We start from the raw sequence: 24133 nt of genomic DNA on the forward strand, positions 1-24133 counted from the left end.
ACAATGAGTTGCACACCAGCTGTCAGTGTTCCTGCTCCCCCTCTCACAGCAGGCAGCATACATATTTTGCAGCAAGACCTGCAAATGCAAATCCCCAAGCAGTTTATAATTTTGTGCCATCTCTCTGGCTGAAGGGATACTTAATGCACTTCACTATGTAAGATGTACTTGGCAAATGGGCTCTGAAATGGCAACAACATCCAGTGAGAAGCAATTTGGATTAATGAATTCTTTAATACCTTATGTATTCCTAGGAGTGACTTGCTAAAGACACCAATCAAATGGAAAGATGGCATCAAGATTAAATGCTTGGGAATAATTCAGTACAACTGGGACCAGTAATCCTGCTGTGTTTGCATTATTATATGATGAGATGTTTCTTATGGAGAATTCTTGGTAATTAGAGTGGAGCATCTGGTATTAGGAGTACAGCTAGGGAAAGGCATGCTAGTCATTGATGTCTAGTGGGAGTAATGACCATAGATAGGTGGAAAGAATGAAAATACTTCAGATATTTAAGGTTTGATCATCAAAGGCCGTTTCAAATGCTAGCATTTCAATGAGGAATATAACACATTTTAAACATGGACCTGTTTACTTCAGCAAGATTTCAACTCTATTCCCCTGCTCTCCCTTCCCAAACACATTGATATGGCTCATTTTTAAATAAAAATTTGACTCCTTCTACTTCAGTAGTAAATTAATCCAGTTGTTCCTCTCCTTTCTCTTCTGACAAAGAACAGAAATTACTACAAAATCCAGTTCAGGCAGTAAATGTTGCTGCAATACTATCTTGTGCAAAGGCTATAATGAGTAAATAAGTAACCTTAGAAGGAGCATTTGAAATAAATAACTCCATAAGCAGCACCTGAAATCAACTTTGTAGAAATACTTTGTTGATTATTAACACCCTAAGCAATCACTTCCTGTAACACTGCTGAGTCCTGACCAAACTTTCACTGAAATTTTTACTACTCATGAGAGAAGGACTATGCCATATTACCAGTGACATGGGAAACCAAAAAACTGCTCTGAGGCTTTGCAAAGTTTACAAGCGATCAAATTAACAATTATCTGACAACACAATACTTTGTTCTATACAAAGCAAAACCTTTACCCATCTCTAAGGAAGAACGGCAGTGTGGTCTGGCAGCTCAGCCAGGATGGGACAGCTTGGGAGAAAGAGAAGAGCCTATTTTGCACATGTAACTCAAAGAAGATAAAAGCAGTAGCCCCGCAGACTGAATGCAATATCACAATCAGCATTCAGCCAGCAACACTTTTTAGAAATAAGACACTAATTACTAGCAACAGACAACTAATAAACATTGCCATTTCTTCATGTTAAGGACAGTTCTAAGGACAGTTAGTAAGCCAGGTTTTAAGTATCAGAGCAATAGAGGACTTGAAACTTGTCTATGGCTACCATATGGCTACCAGTTTTCCAAAAAGCACCTTCATGGTTAGCGGTTTTAAGTTCTCTGATTTATAAACCAGATTAAAATACAAGGTTTAAAGCAAAACCTGACTGATTTACATATTCTAAGATAGAGAATCTGAGGGAGTTTTTCCTGATGTCTGCAAAATGCAGAAGCTGCAAACACATTGCTAGAAAGATGCTTCAGGGAATTACAGGCTGCCTTACTTCAATTTCTGGGAAAATCATTAACCAAGTTCTACTGAAAGCCATTTCTGGGCACATGGAGATGATGATGATTAGCAATAGCCAAAACAGATCTAATAACAGTAAATTGTGTTTGATCAGACTAACTTGCCTTCTAGGATGAAACAGCAAAATGCTGAGTTAAGAACAGCTGAGTACTTGAGATGGGTGGGGAGGGGAAACTCATTTGGTTTTTGAGAGTTTCTGTCAGGGGGGACAGACACACCTCGAGAATGGGCGCAGGTTAAAAGAGATGGGGTTGGGGGCAACTGGAACTGCAACAAAGGGGAATGTGCTGCAGCCAAAAAAGGCCAGGACTGGGTTCCTGGTTCTGTTTGTTGTTAGTGCCATGGTTGTGGTTGCTTGTTTGCTTTGTTATACATACTGGTAAAGAACTGTTATTCCTCTTCCATATCTTTGCCTGAGAGCACCTTCATTTCAAAATTCTATAATTTGGAGGGACAGGATTTATATTCTCCATTCCAAGGGAGACTTTTATGCCTTCCCTAGCAGACACTACTAGACACTACTTCCCTGTAGTGTCTAGTAAACCAAGACAGTGAAAAACTGTGCTGTGGAGCTTTATGTGTAATGGCACCTGGCTGTACTGTTCTCACAGCCATATTCTGACTGGAAGGATGTAAAAATACCACACCTCAGGGCTTCTTTTTGGCACTGGTTTTGTTTAGCATATTCTATCAATGAGGAAAAGACAGGCTGCCTAATGAGGAAGACAGTACATTTGATTAGAGAAATGACCTGCCTCACTGGGTATGCAAATTTTTTGGACCCCCTCCAGGTATTAAAAAATAGTTTCTAAAAGAAGCACAATGTAAATATAATTTCTGGCTTCTATCGTTAAACACACCAAGAGAGGAAAGGAGACTGGATTCACCAGGACTCCAACTCTCCTATCTTCAAGTGTAGGATGTCAAAGTTATAACTGTTACTAATGATGGAGCTGAATTGCCCTGAATAACTAAGAAACAAAAGCTCTATTGTCACTATTAGTATTGCCACTAACCTTCTCATGAGCATACCCAATAATACAGAAGTCCCTGTAACATTCTTTCTGCATTCAATGAAAGTCAATAATTTCTGTGAATGTGCAATGCCACATAAATATTTTATATAAATATTACGACCTACAAAAAAACCTCACCCTCTTTATAATAAAACTGTTTCTCTCCAGTTCTCATTTTAAGAATTAACTCAGTGAACACAACAGTAGTTACCAAGAGAAGATGTTACCTGGTAAAAGATGTTAATATTTTACCAAGTTATTAATTCCAACCTGTTTCATTTTTTTCTCTTTTTTGCAAATGAGTCATTATGGACAAAAGCCAAGTCAGAATTAACAGGTAAGATCATGTTCTGTTGAGAACTGTATCCTGACCTTAAGGAATTATATAAACAACATGTTCCATGCAAATACTGAGTGGCATATAATAATATTTGCTACTTGCATGGACTTTATGCTCAGAAACATTGTATAGTGTCATAGTCTAATCCCCAGTATCAGAATGAAGATTTTTTTTTTAATTCAAGTATCTTGTATCACATAAACAGATAAAAAATAATTGAGAGAGTAAATGGATTTTAGAGTAAGGTGGGCAACAGTTAAGGAATTCATCAAACTCTACAAGAACACTAAATATATCACATTGTAGGCCTACAGATAGGATGACTAAATAAGAGAGAATAAACCAAGATAAACCACTGGAGTGGAACGTTTTGTAATATATCTAAAAAGCCTATTTTTAATTTTTTAATTAAATCCTTTGCAGATTTCTGCCCCTAGTCAAAAGGGTCCAGTTGAACCATCACTGAAAAAAATGTGATGCCAAAGCATCTATCCCAAATAGGTAATACAACATAAGAATGATATTAAAGAAGGTCAGTGCATTATATATATTTTATATATATGTTTGACAATGTGTATATGAGCTGAAATGTATCTTATCAGTTTCCACACAGAGAAAACATTAAGCTAACAAAAGTTAGCTGAAGTGGGCACTGCTCAGGAGAACCCAAATTCCATTTGGACAGAGTTACACACAACACAGGGAAGCAAAGAGATTTAAATAACAAGTTAGCAAATCAGGAGCAAAAACTTTCAAAAGAGCAAATGAAAATTGGCATTATGGTGTGCAGTTCCTCTGACATCAGCAGCAATGCAGCATTGCAGATAAGCCTCTAGCGGTGTTAATAACTAAAAGTGGAGAACAGATATCGCTGGCCAGGGGCTATGTACAAATCACGAACAGGACAGGACTGCTAGGAACGTGCCTTGAGCTGTTTTATTTTCCAGCATCAGTCTCATTACATGCTTATGACAATGGGAAGATGCCAGCAGCTCACATCCCAGGCAGCAGACCAAGAACTTAATGTTACAACTTACTATATAAGTTTTTTGACCAATCACACAAAACAAAAGCATATTGACAGTAGTTCCATCCAACCACTATAAGCACACGTACCTTTTTTAAAACAATGCTTGCTTATTTCAAATACAATGCCTGCTTGTAAGCCTTAAAACACAATGCACAGAGCTCCATTATTAAGCTTACAACTTGCTAATATCTTGCTAGATATACTTTTCTGCAGCTTAGGGAGTTATTCTAGACAAGCAGCAATACACAGACCATTGTTCTATTTGTCATCACTTTTCTACTTCTTACATAATTTTTCTGCTGACCTATCTCATGGCTACTGCTCAGCTCTAATCACAGTTCTGCTGTCTCTGAGGCCTGCCTTTTGCAGCTTTCCCAAAACCCTCTGATTTTATGAATTCCCACAATCAGACACAAAATGTGCTCCATTGCAACATCTATTGGTGGTGCTGCCTCTTCCCCCCATGTGCCTCTGCCCTAATTGCCCAGGAAGCTGAACTACTCTCTCAATGCTCCACTTAAAAGTCACACAGAGGAGACACCCTGCCAACAAACTCATACTCAGGCCAAGACTGGCCCAACAGGACAGCAAGAAGCCTTGATTGCATTTGAAGTCAAATTGCTACCATGAAAAACTTCACCTATTAAAGGTGATAATGATGAAGGGACTGGAGCACCTTCCTTATGAGATCCCTCAGAAAGACTGAGGGATCTGGGATTGCTCAGCCCCATAAGGAGACAAGTGAGAAGGGACCTCCTCAGTGTCTGTCAGTGCCTGCAGGGAGGGTCAGAGCAGGGACCAGGTTCTGCTCAGTGGTGCCCAGCAATGGGACAAGAGGCAAAAGGAAGAAACAGATGCACAGGATGTTCCACCTGAACATGAGGAAGAGCTTCTTTTCTGTGCAGTGACTGGGCACTGGAACAGATCACACAGAGAGGGTGTGGAGTCTCCCTCACTAGAGACATTCCAGAACCATCTGGATCCAATCCTGTACAATGTGCTCTGGCAAAATCATGCTTGAGCTGGGAGGTCAGATCAGAGGATCCACTATAGTCCCTTTTAACCTCAACCAGTCTGTGATTCTGTACATAGGATTAAATGATTCAAATAAGATGTCTGTTTGGACTGTCATGGTTGAAAATTCTTTTAAAAATATATTGCCTATCCAAAGCTTCAGATGACAGCTGCCAAAACAGATATTCAGGTACTTTATTGCAGCATAGCTCTTCCTGCTCAGAAAGAAATCTGAACTTGCCATGTCAGACAAGAGACTCAAACAAGTTGATATTCCAGTTCAGCAAAACAAACACTTTCCTTCTAGCAGTACTTAAAGAAAAGCCCTCTTTGCCAAATGAAAGGGCACATCAAGGAGTTCTTCACCAAGGGTGCTACTGTATCTCATTTCACCCTCAGCTACAGCTGTGATGTGGTAAACAGAAATCTTGAGAGAATAAGGAAATTCAATGGCAGAGAGACAGATGGAAAAAAAGGTTAGTTCGAGATATTAATACCACAATAAGGTACCATCTACAGAGACCCAAATTTTAAGAGGAATTTTTGAGCATTCCACATCTCCTGGTGTGGTACACAGGCCAAAACACAATTAAGACACTTCAGATTTTCTCTTGTTACAGGCAATTGACGACAAAAATGATTTTTGGCCAATGAGCAGTATCATAGACACCTTCCTTACAAGCCATATTGCTGGAAGAAGGGAGAGGGACAAATAGGAAGAGGTGGTACCTCAAAGCACTTGGGATGACCTGGAAGGCATCCTCCCAGTTCTCCAATGTGGACACAATACAGTGCAGGCTACGTTAGTGAACATTTCACTTCAGAGCTGTGGCTCTTATAACATGCAAAAACCTGCTGTAAACTGGTTCTGTTTTAACAGACCAGATAACAATAACTGTACGCAAGCAATTGCTCATACATAATCAAATGGCATAAAAGCCAAGCTTGTAATTACACCTTCCATTTTTATTAGAATATAAAAGTTAATCTTGAAACAGCTTGACATGAGACATATTGAGGGCAGTTACATTTGTGAAAAACTGACATAAAATACTATAGCTGCCTATCATTTCAGAGAATTTCACAAAAAAAGAAAGGTGCATGGGAATTCAGTTTTACTCCTTTATGACATGTCAAATTAACTTCGGGTATCATTGTTACTTAATAAAGGAGAACAAATGAAGTAGTAAAAAAGTTCTAGATAGGCTACAGAAAAACATTAGATTAAGATCAATTAGATATTCATTGTAAAATCCTTGTTTCCCAGACTCACTAAGAACAAAGTAACATACAAAATGTTATTTACAGAATGGAGCACAAGGACATGTGGAGGGGAAGTTCACACTGTAACTAGAATGAAGTTTGACTTTTTTTATTTTTGCCAAAATCTGAAACATGAAGGTTTAGAAGGAAAAGAAACATGAAAGGTTACTTCAGTTTTGTACACTAACAGCACAACATTCATAATGATTTACACATGCTATGTTTTCCATATTCAAAATCAACCCTGTATTTCAGAGATAAAATCCAAGATAACTAGAAAAAACCCACACTGGGTAGCCAAGTATTTCATGGGTCATTGATGAGCCTGGGAGCTTGCATTTTCAATTAACTGTGAAATAAATTTCAAAAGCTTTCTTTTCAGCCATAGAGAGCTGTGCTGAGGAAGGCTTAGGTTAGATACTGGGAAACAGTTTTTCACCCAGAGGGTTGGGCACTCAGATGGGCTCCCCAAGGCAGTTGTCACAGCACCAAGGTGACAGAGCTCAAGTGTTTAGACAATAGTCTTGGGCACATGGTGGGATTGTTTGGGCTGTTTTGTGCAGGGCTAGGAATTGGACTCAATGATCCTGATGGGCCCTTTCCAACTCAGGATATTTATGATTATAGGGCAACACATAACCACATAATATCTCTGTTGGGTGTATCCAGACAACTGTAGTTACAGGAGCTCATCATAAATAGTTAGTGATCTTCTAACAGATTAAGAGCATTCCCATGCCAAAGATAATGACTTCACAAAATAACATATTTAGAAATTGTGCCCTAGGTTAAACTGTAATAAAAAGAAATAAAAACATCACATGTAAGACTAACTCAATTAGGAGTAGCTAAAACTAAATAAAAACCAGTCTCCTTCAAAGCATGGAGCTCAAACTTCCTAAGACACTGTTTATGTATTCACCTGAGTACCTTCCAGAAAAAGAAGTAAAAGCCAGTATTACTACACAGCCAATATTATTTTACAGAAATTAACTTTGATATCAAGTAGTTAAGATTCAATTTTCTGTTGACCTAGTTGCAAATGACCTAATAGAAAAACAGGGTAATTTAAATATTTTATACATCAAGAACTCACTAACAAAGCCACTGGGAGTTAAAGATCAAATACCATAATGCATAAAGTAAATAATTTACAATAATCATGACCTTCATTCATTATTCCTAAAAAGGTTTTTTGCTGTTCTTCAGTATTTTAAACTGAACAATTAAAAAGCATTTTTAATGGCTGGGCTAAGTACATCAGCTTGGCTACAGAACTAAAAACTCAAAATACAACTCTTAGCTATCAGTTCTGTCATTTTTAGATACATTCAAATTCACTAGAAAACAACAACAGAAAGTCAGGAGGTTAAGAAGAAAAATTATGACTAAAGATTAAAGTTGTTTTTCTTTTTTGAAGCACACTCATATGTTCTACTAAAACTGAAGGACTTTGTAGAAGCTTAAGTTTCACATATTTAACTGGAACAAATTCCCCTTTAAGTTCCCTAAGTGATAATAAGAAAGTTTCCATGTGATTCTGAACATACTGAAACACCCTAATACTACTTCTCAACTTGAAGGTCAGGAAGAAACTTCAAAATGTCAGAATAAAGCTTAAATGAAAAAAAATGCAGAACTGCTTATACATGCATTAATATAGATGCAATCACTCATCAGTACAGCAATAAAACAGCAATCCTTCAAGCTAGCAGAGTATTAAAGCTATTTGCTTTATTTTGTTAACAAGGAGGCTGTGGGTATCACTAAGGTATGACCTCACATTGTCCATTCCCAGAACTAACAGTATTCCTATGAAATGATAAGCTGGGATTCCAGGGCTGGCATGATCTATGTATAAACAGATCAAATCTAGGAAGTTTAAAGCCAAGCTGGCTATGGACATGGCTCTGCAGAACCAGATTCTTCCTTTCCATCATTTTGTGACTCCCCCACACAGACATTTTTCCTCACTTTTAGCCCAATAAAGGCAGAAGTAGAGAAGAGCAGAGGAGAGCATAGTCCCTTTCAAATAAGCCAGTGCAAGTCTTCTCATGGAGAATAAATAAATAATGCAAGCATAGGATTTAACAAAAACACCCAAACATTCCCACCAAATGCTTGCTTTAGTAAGTGAATGCATTCCCACGCCTGGGTACCACCACTGTTCTTTCTATAGCTTCCTGTGACAGTAGGGATGAGAAACCTACAGAATCTCAGAACACAGCCTGTGCTAGCAGGCAAAGACTGGCAGGCAGATGATGGTGGTAGGAGGGAAACAAGAGCTCTGAAGAGGGCAGAACACCTACCCATCAGCAATTCCTTAGCTTCCTGGGGCCAAGCTGGTGGCTCCTTAGAACATCCACTTCCATCCCAGCCATTATCCCCTGCCTGACCCTCACACAGGTTTCCAAGCACAAAAATCTCACACACAGTCAAAATGGTTCCTTAAAAAACACACACTACCGTTCCACTTGTTTTGGCAGAAGACCTGGGCAGAGGGATGACAGCTGTAGTCTACTCAGCTCTCAGTTTTCAGTGCTATTGGCAAACATGGCCAACTTTAAAGACCTACAGGAGAAGTAAACTTAAAAAAACCCAAATAAAAAACCAACCAAACAAACAAAACCAACCCTGAAGAAGACACAGCCAAAAAAATGTTATCGAATGTATGAATTGATGGAATTTGGAATGGATGGAATTCTGTTAAAAAAAACCCAAAACACCAAATACACCTATTGTATTTGCTGGGAATGTCCCAACGAAGGCAAGAATGATGAATCTGACTCCATGTTCTCAGAAGGCTAATTTAGTACTTTATAATACTATATTATATTGAAGAATACTGTACTATACTAAAGAATACAGAAAGGATACTTACTAAATGCTAAAAAGATAATAATGAAAACTTGTGACTCTTTTCAAAGTCCCAACACAGCCTGACCCTGATTGGCCAAAGAGTCAAAACAACTCACACCAGAATCCAATCAAACAATCACCTGTGGGTAAACACCTTTGGATCTCCAAACACATTCCAAATGAGCAAAACACAGGAGAAGCAAATGAGATAAGAATTGTTTTCCTTTTCTCTGAGGCTTCTCAGCTTCCCAGGAGAAAAATCCCAGGCAAAAGGATTTTTTCAGAGAATGTGAATGCCACATACACCTGCCTGAGAAAGTTCATAAGTTACTGTTGCTACTCATCCCATGACAAGAACATTAAAAATAAAGACTGTGCATAACCATTCTCAACTTATATTTTCCATTGCAGAAGGTTTTCAGAAGAAACTAAGTGGCCACATTTCAAGATAAAATGCATTCTTGCTACACAGCCATTCTTAGCATCAACCACAAGTGTAAGCTTTCATGTAAAAGACAGAGGAACCTAAAGGGAATTTCTGATTCCACAACAAAGATGCCTGTGCTTGTGAGCAAGGGAGACTGGAAGTGTTGAAAGATGTTTGACCTTCAAACGCCAGTTCACCTTGCAAAGATTTTGGATGTTTACACAAGCATGAAGAATTCTTTCCCCAGGCACACACTGAGCACCACAATCTATCCAGCGGGAAGGTGGCTGATGTTGTCCCATCACAGCCCTGCAGCCCTTGAATCCCAGCTTGTCATTTCATGGTTACACTGCTGAGTCTGCATCTGGCCAAAGTGAGGACATTCCTCTTCTTCATCCTGACTATGTCAGTGATGAAGTCTGATGAATGAATGTGCTAGAATTAAGTGACTTCCAGTACTTAGAACACAAGCCCCATAATGCTGTCATTCTTCCCCTTGCCAGTAGGGACAATTTTGAGAGCAGATAAACATTGAGGCACTGCACTGTCACATCCCAAGTACGACCTTTATCTTTGCCTGAAGGGCAATGTGCCCTAAATGAGAAATCCTTGACTGAAAATTAACCAAGCTCTTTCCTACACCTACTGAAGGTCAAGGTTACAGGTGAGCTCTGACACAAGCCTTCCCCAAAACGCAGGCTATCCGCTAAAGACGAGAATGTAAGAACACATTTATAAACAATAATCAGTCTCCTCCAGCTCCTCAAGCATTTCCCCTTGGGTGCAGTTACCGGCACAGCCGGCAGGGGCGCTGGCAGGTCCCTGGGTGAGCACGGCAGGTGCAATGATCCCCTGCGGCTGCAGGGGGCGCTCCGGTGCGAGCCCGGCGAGCGCGCAGTTCATGGTGGGTTGGCCAAGACAGGAGGGGATGGGAGAAAGATTTGCTTTGCAAACCCCCGGGACCGCCGATCGCAGTACCCCAGCAGAACCCTCGGATCTAGCAAGCTGGAACGGCAGGAATGAGCAAAATCTGAGATGTATCAGAAAGTCCACAGCTGTAGCTGGAACAGCAGGGGCGTCCCTGCAGGCAGGGGCTGCGGGGGCTACGGTGCAGCAGAAAAACCCCAGCAGGAATGAAGGAACCGCGGGGGGCTGGGCAGGGCCAGCCCGGCTCCCAAACACAGCGGATTGAGGCTCCCTTGAGGAAGAGAGGTTGGGGGAGAAGGGGCTTGGGGTCCTGGGGTTTCCTCTGAGGCACCCCAGCAGATGGTGAAGGGTCCCCTGTTTGGTGAGGTAGGGTGTTGTGGGAATTCATAAAATCAGAGGGTTTTGGGAAAGCTGCAAAAGGCAGGCTTCAGAGACAGTAGAACTGTGATTAGAGCTGAGCAGTAGCCGTGAGATAGATCAGTAGAAAATTTATTTTAAAAGTAGAAAAGTAAGGACAAATAGAATAACGGTTTGTGTATTAACACTTGTCTAGCAAGTCTTGGTCTGCTGCCTGGGATGTGAGCTGCTGGCATCTTCCCATTGTCATAACCATGTAATGAGACTGATACTGGAAAATAAAACAGCCCAAGGCACATTCCACAGCACTCCCGCCCCGTTTGTGATTTGTACATAGCCCCCCGCCGGCGATAGGTGTTAATAAGGTCCCGATACAACAACTGCTCTTGTGAGCAGAGCTCCACTCACCATAGAAGAAATCATTCTGGAACAGACTGATCTTATCACTTCCAGGAAGGATCACAGAGCCCTTATCTGCTTGCTCAGGTAGCATCAAGTGAGGTGTGAAAAAAGATGACAATAGATGCATGGCAGAGCTGATGATGAGCTGGGAAGTAGACACAAACAAAACTGGCTTGGATAGCAGATGCTGACAGGAAGAAGAGAATGTGCTGAGAGGAAAAGGAAGATGTCAAGGTGAGGATTACTCAGAAGGAAAGGAGAGGTTAAGAAACATCATTGTCTGGGAGACTTGAGCAGAATGGTCATAGTCAAGACACTGGCATCTGGTAAGCCAAGGAATAGACCAAGGCTGGAAAATCTGGAGCAAGTGGCTCTGTAGGAAGAGCCAGACAGGGGCAGCACCCTCAGAGATAAAGAAAGGCAGGAGAAAAGCAGTTTAGAAGGGAAAGGAGTAACTAGTCTGATGACAAGCACTTTGATATGGCAGAGGAAGCCACATAAGCATGACAATATCTATCTCAGTCCACAAAACATTTTAGCTCAAGTGGTGAAAAGCAGGTCAACACTGCATCACAAAAGGGCATAAGGTGTATGCAGGGGTCCCTAACACCTTCTGAGTCACCTTGTAATGAACTGTTGGGTTTTGTAGAGAGCATTTTGGGCAGACACTGGATAGAAGCAAGCTGCACAACCCTGCATACGTGCCTGACAGCAGAGACATGCTGCCCTTGGGCAAACAATATAAAGAAGCTTTGCCAAGATGTACCCCAAGAAGAGGGATGTGAAGCAGGATGTTCTAAGGATGTGAAGAGAAGATATGGAGCAGAACGTTCTGCTAACAGTTCTGCCAGGCTATGCTATGTGACTAAAAGATATGTTAGCTCTTTGTCTTATACACAATACTTTGTAACCAGTTATATGCATTCTTACCTCCCAGAACCCTGCATTAACATATAAATGTACCCTCAGATGTGAAATAAATCGAGCATTGATCACTACCTCTATGAGGATTGATCTCTGACTCCTGAAGGCTCCTCTCTCTCTTTCCCCCTGTCTTTCTCTCTCCCTTTACCCTCCCTTCCTTTAGGTTTTGAAACTTTACAGGCTCTCAGCGTCCAAAAGAAACTGTGGCAAACGGATGAGGAGCTTACATACACATTGTGCAACAAAATTTATGACCTTCTAATTACTTGTTTGCTTAAAACCTGAAGCCTGCAAGTTTTAGTTGATAATCTGAGATTTTCTCATTAAATACAGGGTGAATGACCATTCCTCATCCATCCTCTCCAAGCTACTCATGACTCTGCAAAGTGCTATCAGATCTTCCAGTCATCTTCTTTTCTATACAGGAAAAATCTTAACTACTGTGTCACTTCTTTTATGGCAGCCATGTCAGACTTCAAACACTCCCCATCACTCTTAAGAAAATACTTGAAATGACACAGTTATAAACCATGAGGCAGCAGACCTTCTTAGAACTATGATAAACCAATAAATTTGTTTCTGTTTATGTGAGAAATGACTGCTCACTTTTAAAAATTTTAAAAGTTTATGAAACCTTTACAAAAAAAATTTAGCACTGGGAGCCCCCCCCATGACTATGAGGCTCCTGCTCCCCTACAAAATGGATGCTCTGCCTTTTAACTCTTTAGCCCTTCCCAAAGTTTTATCAGTCAACTCTTTCTCTACTGTCTGTTGGTGGAGATTTTCTCTAAATGCCCTGACTACTGAAGCTATTACAAGGGGGAGGGCAAAGAGGACTATGGGGGACATACTACAATAACAACACTATACATCTCAAAATACACAAAAATATCTCTCTCTTCATTTTAAGAGCCAACCATTACATTACTCATCTATAATAGTTTATCTGAATGATCAGTGACTCCTCTGCCTCCTGTCAGCTAGAGTTGTCAGAAAAACCAGACATGTTGTAGTTGTGTAGGCTGAAACTAAGGGAATTTTTTTTATTTTAGGAACAGTGTGGTGTGAGGCTTGTCTGCATCACTCACATGGCTGACTGAAGACTGAGGCAAGCTGGAGGTGAAAAGCTAAACTAAGAGGGACAGAAAAATTCTGGGACAATTATTTAATGTCATTCTGTTAATCAGGCACTGCATGGAAAAGCCAGTGGAAAGTGTTCCCAACTACCCAGAGGAGAATTTGTATGGTCAGTACAATACAAATAGATGCAATATGAGATCAGAGGAGGTAAAACCAGCAAGTTTTGCCATGTATACAAATATACAGGCACTTAACATTATTGTGTGAAAAAATTCCACTATTGAAATGGCAAGTAATTTCAGAAGAACTACTACTAGAAGAACTGCCAATTACACATCACGTTGAAGGTTAGGAGTTTTCTTTTTTTTTTTTTTTGCCTTTCTCTCAGGCAATTTTGTCCCATTTGTTGCCTAAGAGACTACAAAGACCAGTACTTAAGAGGCAAAAGATGTGGTTGGGAAGGGGAGGAGGGGGAAGAGTGCAGCTGGCCTCTTGTAGCCATGATATTTTCTGAAAAATCCTTTCCTTAGGATTTTTCCTCCTGAGAAGCTGAGAGGCCTCAGGAATAAAATGTAAACAATAATTATCTGCTGCTGTGGAATGCAACAGGTGGATCTGTGATTGGTCTCATCTAGTTGTTTCTAATTAATGGCCAATCACAGTTGACCTGTCCAGACTGTCTCAGTCAGTCTGAGCCTTTGTTATTCATTGCTTTTCTATTCTTACCTAGCCTTCTGATGAAATCCTTTCTTCTATTCTTTTAGTATAGTTTTAATATAATATATATCATAAAATAATAAATCAAGCCTTCTGAACATGGAGTCAAGATTCTCATCTCTTCCCTCGTCCTGGGACCCCTGCGAACATCCTCACAAATGGTGACCCTGAGTGACAAAGAAACCACCACAGCCTCTCTTAGCTGGAGGAGGTTTCCTCTTTGGAAGGGAAGATGTTAGCGATGGATAATGAGGTGATTGTCTCTCACAATTAAGGGATGAACTATTGTATGAATATTGAGAAAAGCTTTAGTGATGTATGGTTATGTTACTGTAGTTGAGATGTCCTCTGCTCTCCCCACAGTTCCCTTTCCCCCCTGTATTGTTGCCATCAGACAGCCGGGGCTGTCCAGGACAGGTACAAAGAAGGCTGCACGTGTGTCCCTTGCATGGGGCAGTGGGGAATGGAAAAGCTCAGGGGGTGCTCAGGGGGTGCAGCATGGCAACACCTGACCTCCAATCCAGCTACAAGAGAGCAGTCTCCACTGATAAATGGCAAAGAAGAGCTGACTGACAGACTTTGGGAGGGCTGGGCTGGCTGATGCAACCCCCAGGGGTATAAAAGACTGAGCATCCATCTTGAAGATGAACTGGCCATGTGGTATCCATGAGGGCAGTTCCCAGCACTGCAGCTTTTTCCTTATATACTCCTTTTGTTGTATTTTTGTTAAGGTTTAATAAACCTTTCTAAATTTTCAAAGAGAGCAGTTGTTTCTCACATAGAGATAACATAAGTTTTGGCTGGGGGTCAGGTACTGGGCTCAAGCTCCTTGCTCTCTCTCGCTCTTAGGATCAGAAGGGAACACCCGAGTTGTTGCTACCATGGGGAGAATTCGCTGCCACCGACCTTTACTCATGAGAGCGACTGTTGAACTGGGACATTATTAACACTCCTTTTCTCACGGGAAGGGCCCCTCATCATCTACTCAGGTACCTCAGGGGAAAAACCAGGACCCGAACCGCTTCCCCTTCCCAGAAGGCGCATCTCCCGGCTGCTTGCGCCAGCTGCTTGCAGAAGCCCAGCTGCAGCTGCCCAGCTCCACTGTTTTCTGCCACTGCCTCAGGCTTTTTTGCAACACCTTAACATCAGGTGCCCAACAGGACACCCCAGGGCTCCTGACAGGGCTGTGAGTTTCTGCTACATTTTGTTTGTCACCCAGTGGGTGCCCACCTCTGCCATTCCAGCCACTGCTCCAAGATTCTTGCTACAGCCCATTTTGCCATCAGAGGGGCTCAGGGATCAGTTTCCTGAGGTGAGTTTGTAAAGGAATCCCCTTTTCTCTCTCTCCTGCCAGCCCGCCCGCCATTACCACAGGTAGGAATGGCCAAGCCCGCGCCACAGCGCCCCCTGCAGGCGCGGGGGAATCTTGGCACCGGCCCTGCCCGGCCAGGAGCCACCAGTGCCCCTGCTGGCCGTGACTGGAACTGCACCGAAGGGGAAGGCGCTCAACGGCCGAGAGACGGCTGGTGCTCGTTTTCTGGTTTGTGTTTCTTGTTGCTGCTGCTGTTTCTGTGCTTTAGTATACATATAGATCTATATATAAGTAAAGAACTGCTATTCCTTTTCCAATATTTTTGCCTGAAAGCCCTGTAACTTCAAAGTTATAATAATTTGGAGGGAAGAGGTTCCTATTCCAAGGGAGGTTCCCGCCTTCCTTGGCAGACACCTATCTTTCAAACCAAGACACTTCAACACAATAATAACTTCACAAACTGCTAGAGTAATAAAGCATGAAAAGTTTAAGAATATTTTCAAATACTCTTTGAAAGTATTCTTGAAAATACTCTTTATGTTTGTTTTTTTTTAAAAACAGGTGCAGAAGCCAGTTTTTCATTACATAACCAAGCAGCAAAATATACTTTTCATATAACCTAATGTGCTGGTGTGACTTTAAGATGCTCGTATGCCCATTCACCAGTTTAGCCCAGAAATAAGTTTTAAGACTGGTTCTGAGAGTGGAGAGGGAGAAGAAGAGCGCACAGCTTGTTTTCAGAAATTGCACTCTCTCCTACACATTCCTGCTCCTGGACTGTGTTGTTTGCAGATGGACAGACAGCAGGACAGAGCTCTCCTTCACTTTTAATTAGTTTTTAGCTAGCTGAGGCCCAGAAGTTCTCTGGAATGTGGTTTTTATTTTTATTTAGACCTGTTTAAACCTGCTCTGGACTGAAAGCCCAGCAGAGCAACAGCAGCTCACACCTGTGGCTCACTAAGCCAGGCCTGGGCTGTGGCATTTCCAGCACCAGAGGGACTGATAAGAGACTGAGTGAGCTGAGCTACAGCCCACAGAGGGACTTTCTGAGTCTGTCATCTCTTTTGGAGTGGCAAGAGGTTTTATTGTTCAACATTGTTCATTTTTTTGTGTTGGTGAATGCTTTGCCTGTTAAATAAACAGTTTTATTCCACTTTTCTCCAAGGAAATATTTTCTTGAACTGGGAAGGGGAAGGGGCCGCTTGAATCTGCTTTCTAGAGGAAACCCTTTAGAGATTCTCTCCCAAATTTGCCCCAAACTAGGACACCTAATCTACTTCTTATGAACAAATGACTGCAAGTAATCACATTCTGATTGACAGAGGCTGTATATATAGTGATATTCCAACACATCTGGATCTTTCCAACACTGTGAATGCAGTGTTTAGCAGCATACATTAATGGGATAATGAGGCAGAGCCACTCCCAACCATGCACTTCACACAGCACAGGTAATGTGTAATTTCCCCTTTGCCACACCTCGCTATATCCTGTCCATGCCCACATAATGATTCACAAACACCCACATAACTGAGCTTCTCATCTCCATCCAGGGTTCAGGATGTATTCCACCAACACAAAACGAAAGGTCATCTATTCAGAAATGCATAGCCACAATGAAGGTATTCTTTTCCAAGGTATTCTTTTAATACCTTGGATAAAAGGTATTCTTTTAATACCTTTTATCCAAGGTATTAAAAGAATCACATCACTGGGACAAGAATGCCTGTTCCCACAACCAGCAAGGAACATGGAGTGAACTACTTCATTTCACGGGCCACACTGCACAAATTCACCAGCTGCTTTTCCTTGGGCAGGCGTGAAGAGAGGAGAAAGTGCAAACCAGAAATGCTTACTGCCCACACTGCCCCAGCGGTGGCAGAAATCCTGCCCTCGTGCTGTGACCACCAGCAGAGCTCCCACCAACACTTACATGGCCAGGTTGGTGGCCATGGTATTTTCCCAAAAACAGTTTCTGTAAAGCAAAGATGAAATCACTGGTTGCTTGACACTGTCTGCAGCAACCCTGCAAGCTGTGCCACACAGCAGGTGGGGCAGGCACTAGGGTGGCACACACACCTGCTACCAGGAGAAGGGAGTTCTGCAGATCTTCACTCTTCCACCAGCACATCTCACAGCTCCTCATCTTTGCTGTGTACCCAAACACATTTGTGGCTCCATGTCAAGCACCACAGTCCTCACTCAAACAATTTAACTCTTTAAAATTAGATCCAACTAGAACATTTTTAGGGAATATTTCTGTGGTCAATGCAAAGACACATGGGTGACTCAAATAAGGGGCTTTCATTTTGTCTTGTTTAAACCACTGTTTTTATGCTTTAGTTGCATTCTCTTCAGAACATATGAAGCTGTGTAATCTAGTAAATCTGATGGATGTTACTGAAATATACAGCTACAAAGAACTGCTGTAACTACTACCCTGCACAAGTCTCAAAGAGAAAAAACTCCTGGAGCAGGCAAGGGCTGTAGTGAAATGGGCTCTACACATTAGAAAGCCTTGGCTGAAGATCATGATGCAAGCAGACTGTTCATCAAAGATGCTCTGGGCTGAAAGCAGACAGAGTTCTGTCACTTGCTGTTTCTCAGCTGTGAAAAATACTGTCAAGATAGAAGAAATTACTGGGCTAGTAAGTATCCTCAGAGCAAAGCAAAATTAAAACTCAACCCTGCAATCAGCTGCCCACTGACAAACTTTCTGTTGGTATCTTGATTCTTACCAGATGGATGTAACAGTGGTCTAGGGCAAGGGTCTATTTGCATGAAAATTACAGAGGAATGGATACAAGCAATGCCCAACTTCTGACAATGTCCACTAACAGCTACCACACTATGAATAGCTGAGGCACACACAGAGCTGACAGGCAAGATGCAACTTTTAAGAAAATTATCTTTTAATACTGAAGAAATATTAGGAGGAAAGAAAAAAAAATTAAAGCTCTCTGAACTCCTTAGTTCTGTACAAAAACATGATTTAAGAGAAAGTATTCCAAGACAGATATGGTACAGAACAGAGGGCTGGCTGATGGAGAAATTGCAGATTATGGCTACTGCCACCATGTTTCCTCCAGAGGAAGTAATTATGTGGCCCCAGTAGACCCTTGCGAACATCAGTATTCTATTCAGGGTCAAAAGATAAATGTCAGCATATGAAAATGATAAATAGTGTGTCAGACAACTACATAATCCTCAATTACATGGAAACTAGAAAAAAAAATAGCATATATGGGGATTTTAAAATAAAAATAGACGGCTACGGGCTAATGGGAATGAAGTGCTTAAACATCTTTTAAATCTTTGCATCCAAACCTTGCTACCTAAGATAGCAACCATACACCTTGCAATGGTTTTTCTTTCAAAAGTGGAACTCAGGGAAGGCATTTTAAAAGTCCAGCTCCTTACTCCTGCAAGGAACTGCATATGGTCCTGTCCACAAATTTATGAACTTCCTTCCACGTGATAGACTTCCTACTCTTTAACCAAATGACTGCTGGAGCTCCTTATGCTTCCAGATACTTCCTTATAATTGCAGACTAAATGTATTCATAGCCAATTTATATTCATTTGCTCTCATGATGACATTGTCTTTTTGCTTGAATTAGGTTGTAAGACCTCCAGGACACTGACCAAATCTACATAAGGATAGAGAGTCCTGAGGCTAAGTCCTAAGCCTTAATTCAGAGCTTTGCTTGTGGTGACAATAAAATCAATAATAAAATTTAGTTTTTATAGTTCCACTAGTCTGATGTTCTTCTGCTGTACCTTTAATTAGTGCAAGTGCACTCTCATGGAGTCTGATGAAACATGTTGTGATGTGTTCTAGGTGAGACTGCAGCTCTGCCTCATCTCTGACAAGTTACTTATGTGGCTTTAGACATACATTAAGACTACAAGCTGATGCTTCTATCCTGACTATAAAAAACTAAAGAAAACACAGCAACAAATGGGTAAAAGAGCATGTCCCTTTTAGCAGTAAAGCTTGTGGTGGAACCAACCAACCAAACTCATGTCTGGAAAAAGACAAAAGCCAGCAGGTCCCTCCCCACAGGCAGAATCTGTAATTCCTAGAGTTAGGTTCTTCTCACCAAAAGTCTTGAATTTGTGTTCTCCCGGAGGATTTTTCCTCAGAATAAACTAGTCTTTCAGAGCCTCAGCAGCATCAACAATGATATACTGCAGGTTTAGAAACACTGATTTTATATCTGTACAAACATACATCAGATCTAGAAACTTAGCCAAGCAAAAAAATTTCCCTGATACTTAGCACAGATTTTATACACCTTCTCTTTTGGCACTTTTGACCACACAGGTAGCATTTCTGCTAGCTCCTCTTCAGTCCCAGCTTTGCTACAGACAGATTGTGCCCTGTGTTTTATCTACTCTACACAAATGAACAAAATTTCTAGAAACAGTGCATATTTTTAAAAATTTCCTTTATTATTTGTTTAATGGAATAACTGGTCTGAGTTGGCTTCTATGCTTTTTAGCTGTCCTGGCTTACTAGAAAAGCAAGTTCCAACTCTGAACTCCAGCATTTATCACAGTTCAAATGGCAGTGATAAAGCAACATACTTAAATATGGAATAATATCAAGAAAATGTCGTGCCTAGAATGTTAATGAAAACGGCAAATCCACAATTCTATTTTCTAATGCAGACAAAAGTAAAGGTTAGCAAAAAAACAAGGGCTCAAACATCCCTTTTAATTGATTTAAAGCACCAAGGGCACAGGAGAGAACAGCAAGCAACTGCTACCAAAATAACATTGAAGGATAAAATGGGGGAATGCATAAAGTATCTTTTGTTTTGTTTCAACAAATACAGATTCCCATAGTCTTTCATGGTAAGAGTCCAAGTACTAGATATTCAAAAATTAATGTGAAAAAAGAAGGGTTTAATTAGGGAAGAGCAGGAGTACTTTCTTTTTAGATAATGCAGTTCCAAAGGACTGAACAACTGGGCAAAATTCCCTTCAGAAAAGACAATAATACTGAGGTATAGAAGACATTTATGCAGATTCTGTCTTTCTTATGAAGACATTGAAAAAAACAGAGCAGGAAAAAAAAAGACTGAGTCACTCACCCAGACATCTGTAGGGAACCACAATATGTGGGTGACCATTGCACTGCTTCCATCCCCTCTTGCACCAGTTCTGTATTGTAACTGGCTGGTTGGCTTCAACAACATTGGTGATTTGCAATTCAGGGTAAACCTAGCATTAAAAGTAGAGAAAAAGACAAACGTTATCACAAGTATGTATTCTGGGTCACTGTAACACATTTGTAACAACACAATATTCATCTCCCCTCTCTTGTCCCTCTTCTGCTGTGTAAAATATTTATGTCATGGTATGACTGTGTGCATCTATCTGGAAAGCTGGTGTGTTTGTTCATCAGTAAAAACATGCAGCTGCCAGTTCAGAAAAATTATGGTGGTAACAGCTGATTGTCAAAACTATAACTTGCCCAGTTATATCTGACTAAGTTAAAGATCAGCTATTCATAAGTTAAATACCTTTTCCTCCATGTCTAGGCAAAACTCCATATACACAGCATATTCTCTATACAACTAAACTGAATAGCATGCCTTTATGTTCATCTCAACCATTTTAACAAACATCATAATCCTTGCCTGCTGCAGTCTGCCTAGTACTAAAAGTCTGTTGAAAAAGTTATTCATATTTAGGTCTGCATTACCAATTACTAAATTGCTGAGATCAAAATTCCATCTGCTTTAATACCACAATACACTTCTACACCCACAACCATCACACCAGCAAACGTGCTATGAATTTATTGGCAAACCACAACTTTGGCTTTTTATCCCACTCAATCCCTTTATCCCACCCCCCTCTTCTACGCCAACACAGCCTATAGCCCTCACTTTACATTTTTCAAATTGGCAATCTACCAGCCCTAAAAGGATAATTTTCCTTTGCCTCTCCTCAACAATCCTTACCAATTTCCAGATGTGTGAGACCTGAGGATTTAAGTGCTCTGAAAACTACTGTCTATTCATATCTACCAATGGAAAAGTAAAATAGAAATAAGAACAAGTCTGAAGTAACTGGAGATGGTCCAAAAACTTCCTGCAGAGAAGTAACATAATCCCAAAAAAAGAAAACTGGGTTAAGATGGGGTGAATTCTGAGAGTCCTAAACTGGTGCTTGGAAAAGTACTCTAAGAATCTTGACAACCCCGCCTCAAGTAAAAAAGATTTGTCTCAATCATGGATCTCCACTGAGGTCATGGCATTTGAGAGGCAGTGCCTCCTGGCACTCCCCTGATTGAAGGTTTAGAATATAACCATGGCAAAAATGAGGAAAGCAGCTTGAGCTAAAGTCTTGAATTTTAAAAGATGCTAACAAATTACAGTACAGCCTTCTCAGATTTGAGATCAGTGGTCTTTAAATGAATGTGGCCTGGTCCATACACATGGGTACAACCAGAAAGCATTTAAAGCATAACTGGAAATAATTATAAATATGTTTTTACTTTAATTAAGAGATACAAAGGGGCTATTACAGTTTTAAAGTTGAACTGTATTAACAGCTTAATGCACAAAACAAGGGCAGATACAATTACAATGCCACGGAAAAGACTACAGAAAGAAACACTGCCTACTAAACAACACACTTTATGCTAAAGAGCTTCAATATCAATCCTGCTTTCTATTCAAAAATAAAATTAATCAGATACTTCTTTCCTTGTGCAAATCCTTCATAGAATACTGTCACCTTTAGGTCAGACGTGACATACACACATGTGATCAGGGTCCAAGAAGAAAAAAGTTTTTATTCTGCATGTTCTCCAGCTTATATACTCTTAACAAAGCGTGACCTTAAGTCATTAACTGCATCACAATAACTTATTATATTCATTGGTGCAAAGCAATCAGCGTCAATATAATTGGCAAAAGTTTTACAGAAGTTCAATAAGGCACGTATACACATCTACTTATGCATGTAAGTCTAGCTTACAAAAATGTTCATGTATCTCTTCTAATCTGTTTCCATGCTGATGGCCTTGTCTTCTTCCTTGGTATGGATACACTCAAAAATCATCAACTGTTATCTCTTCTATTAACTCAGCTTGGCTGGCAGGCCAGCTGTCAAGCTCCTCCCTAGAATACATCTGTCAGATCTTTGCCAGTTTCAACAGCACCCTCACCACCACTGATGGCTGAAGGTGCAGCCTGGGATGTTAAACCAGCATACAAGACCCAGCACACAGGGACCTCAAGAAAACCCACAGGCAGAACTGTAAAATGTGAAAGTTTCCTACACTCAGAAGACTGAAGCTTTACTTTCTTCCTTTTGTCAGCAGGTGGCCAAGGCTGATGGTCACCATCCACATCACCCACAGATGCCCATTTTCACACTGCTTGTAGAAAGTGGCTCCAGACGAACTTGCTGCTCCCCCTGCTCCATCAGTGCTTCAAATACTGAACTCTGCACTGAAACAGCAGGTTCAGGGACCTCTGCACATGCTCATGATCCCTGTAACAGCACTGCTGTGTAAATTATTACCCTGCAAGACTTCATAGCTGCCTCAAGAGCTAACATGCATGATGCAAGAGGAGGATTTGTTCTTCTTTGGGTACTTCCTTTAGCATTGCCATGCTGAACTCTTCCAGTTCATGCCTCTACAAATGTCACACTCATGTAATTAGAACCCATGGTTAGATAATACTGGGTGCTGTCAGAAGCCATGTGCTGGATACATCAGTGTCCACTGACATGCTCTTATCAGGGACCCAGGGTTAAGTGCCACTTGTAATCAGCAGGGGAAATAAATGCCTTAAATAAAGACAACTGAGGATATTTCAAAATGGATAGACTGGAATGCTTAAAAAAGGAAATTAAGACCCAAAAGACCATTTATTTACCCACATGAATGTGTACACAGCTTTAAAGTGACAAAAAACAGGATTATGAGCCACAGGGATGAAGATACACTTGGGTGCTTTCCTGAGATGAATTTTTGAAGAGTGAATTAATACTGTAGGGCCTCAATGAAACAATAGTATTAGTTGGAAAAATAAGTTCATATCTTATTTTTATTTTTACTATTACCCAAAACCACCATTTTAACTGCTGGTTAGTAAAGGGGACCTAATGCTAAGCAGTATTTGTCAAAAGTACACCAGGACAAAGAAATACAAAGAAACCTCTTCTTTTTTTACTACATCAATTACTAAACTCTTAATTTCCACTGACAGCTCACACAAAGCTGAGTCCACCCTTCTGGAGAGAAAACAGGCTTTGAATTTCATTAACAATAGGTTAATGCCAGTGTATGTGCCAAGGAGAGCTCCCCTCACTAGACTTATATAATGTATTTGCTCTGAATTGAAGTGGGACCTACTTAGTGGCACAGAAAAATGAGCCTCATATTTATTTATAGTGTCCCTAATGAGCTCCTTCTACAGTGTCAGTGTAAAGCAGAGCCAGAAAATTGCAAGATAACCAAACTTTCAACATTATTGTAACTTGATGTAGAGAAGTTCCATTAATTCATCTTAAAAGAAACAGTGAAGAAAACAGAGATCAATGTAATTTAGAAAATTCAACTGGCCATCAAGAGTTACAGCTACACCTTCATTTACTTCCATTTTCATTACCAAGTCTCCTTATATACTGACCAGAGGAAGAAAAAAATCTAAAGAGCCACTCAGACTATTCAGAATTTAATATAATCTTGCTAAAACTCATGTTTACCACTACCAGCTTTAATGCCACGTAGATTTAGGACTAAAATGTATTCATCCTTAATAAA

General features: G+C 40.6%; 1 protein-coding gene across 4 annotated transcripts in view; it reads right to left on the reverse strand.

Annotated features, from left to right (window-relative positions):
• APP (amyloid beta precursor protein) overlaps positions 1 to 24133 on the reverse strand; it is a 194931-nt gene that overhangs the window by 104648 nt on the left and 66150 nt on the right. For all 4 annotated transcript variants that reach the window (XM_050970784.1, XM_050970776.1, XM_050970767.1 and 1 more), the window contains exon 3: positions 20439 to 20568. In XM_050970784.1, coding sequence (XP_050826741.1) covers positions 20439 to 20568 — 130 coding nt within the window. The remainder of the gene's footprint in view (positions 1 to 20438; positions 20569 to 24133) is intronic.

This window comes from Serinus canaria, chromosome 1 (genome assembly GCF_022539315.1).
Source record: "Serinus canaria isolate serCan28SL12 chromosome 1, serCan2020, whole genome shotgun sequence".
In the NCBI taxonomy this organism is placed as follows: domain Eukaryota; kingdom Metazoa; phylum Chordata; class Aves; order Passeriformes; family Fringillidae; genus Serinus; species Serinus canaria.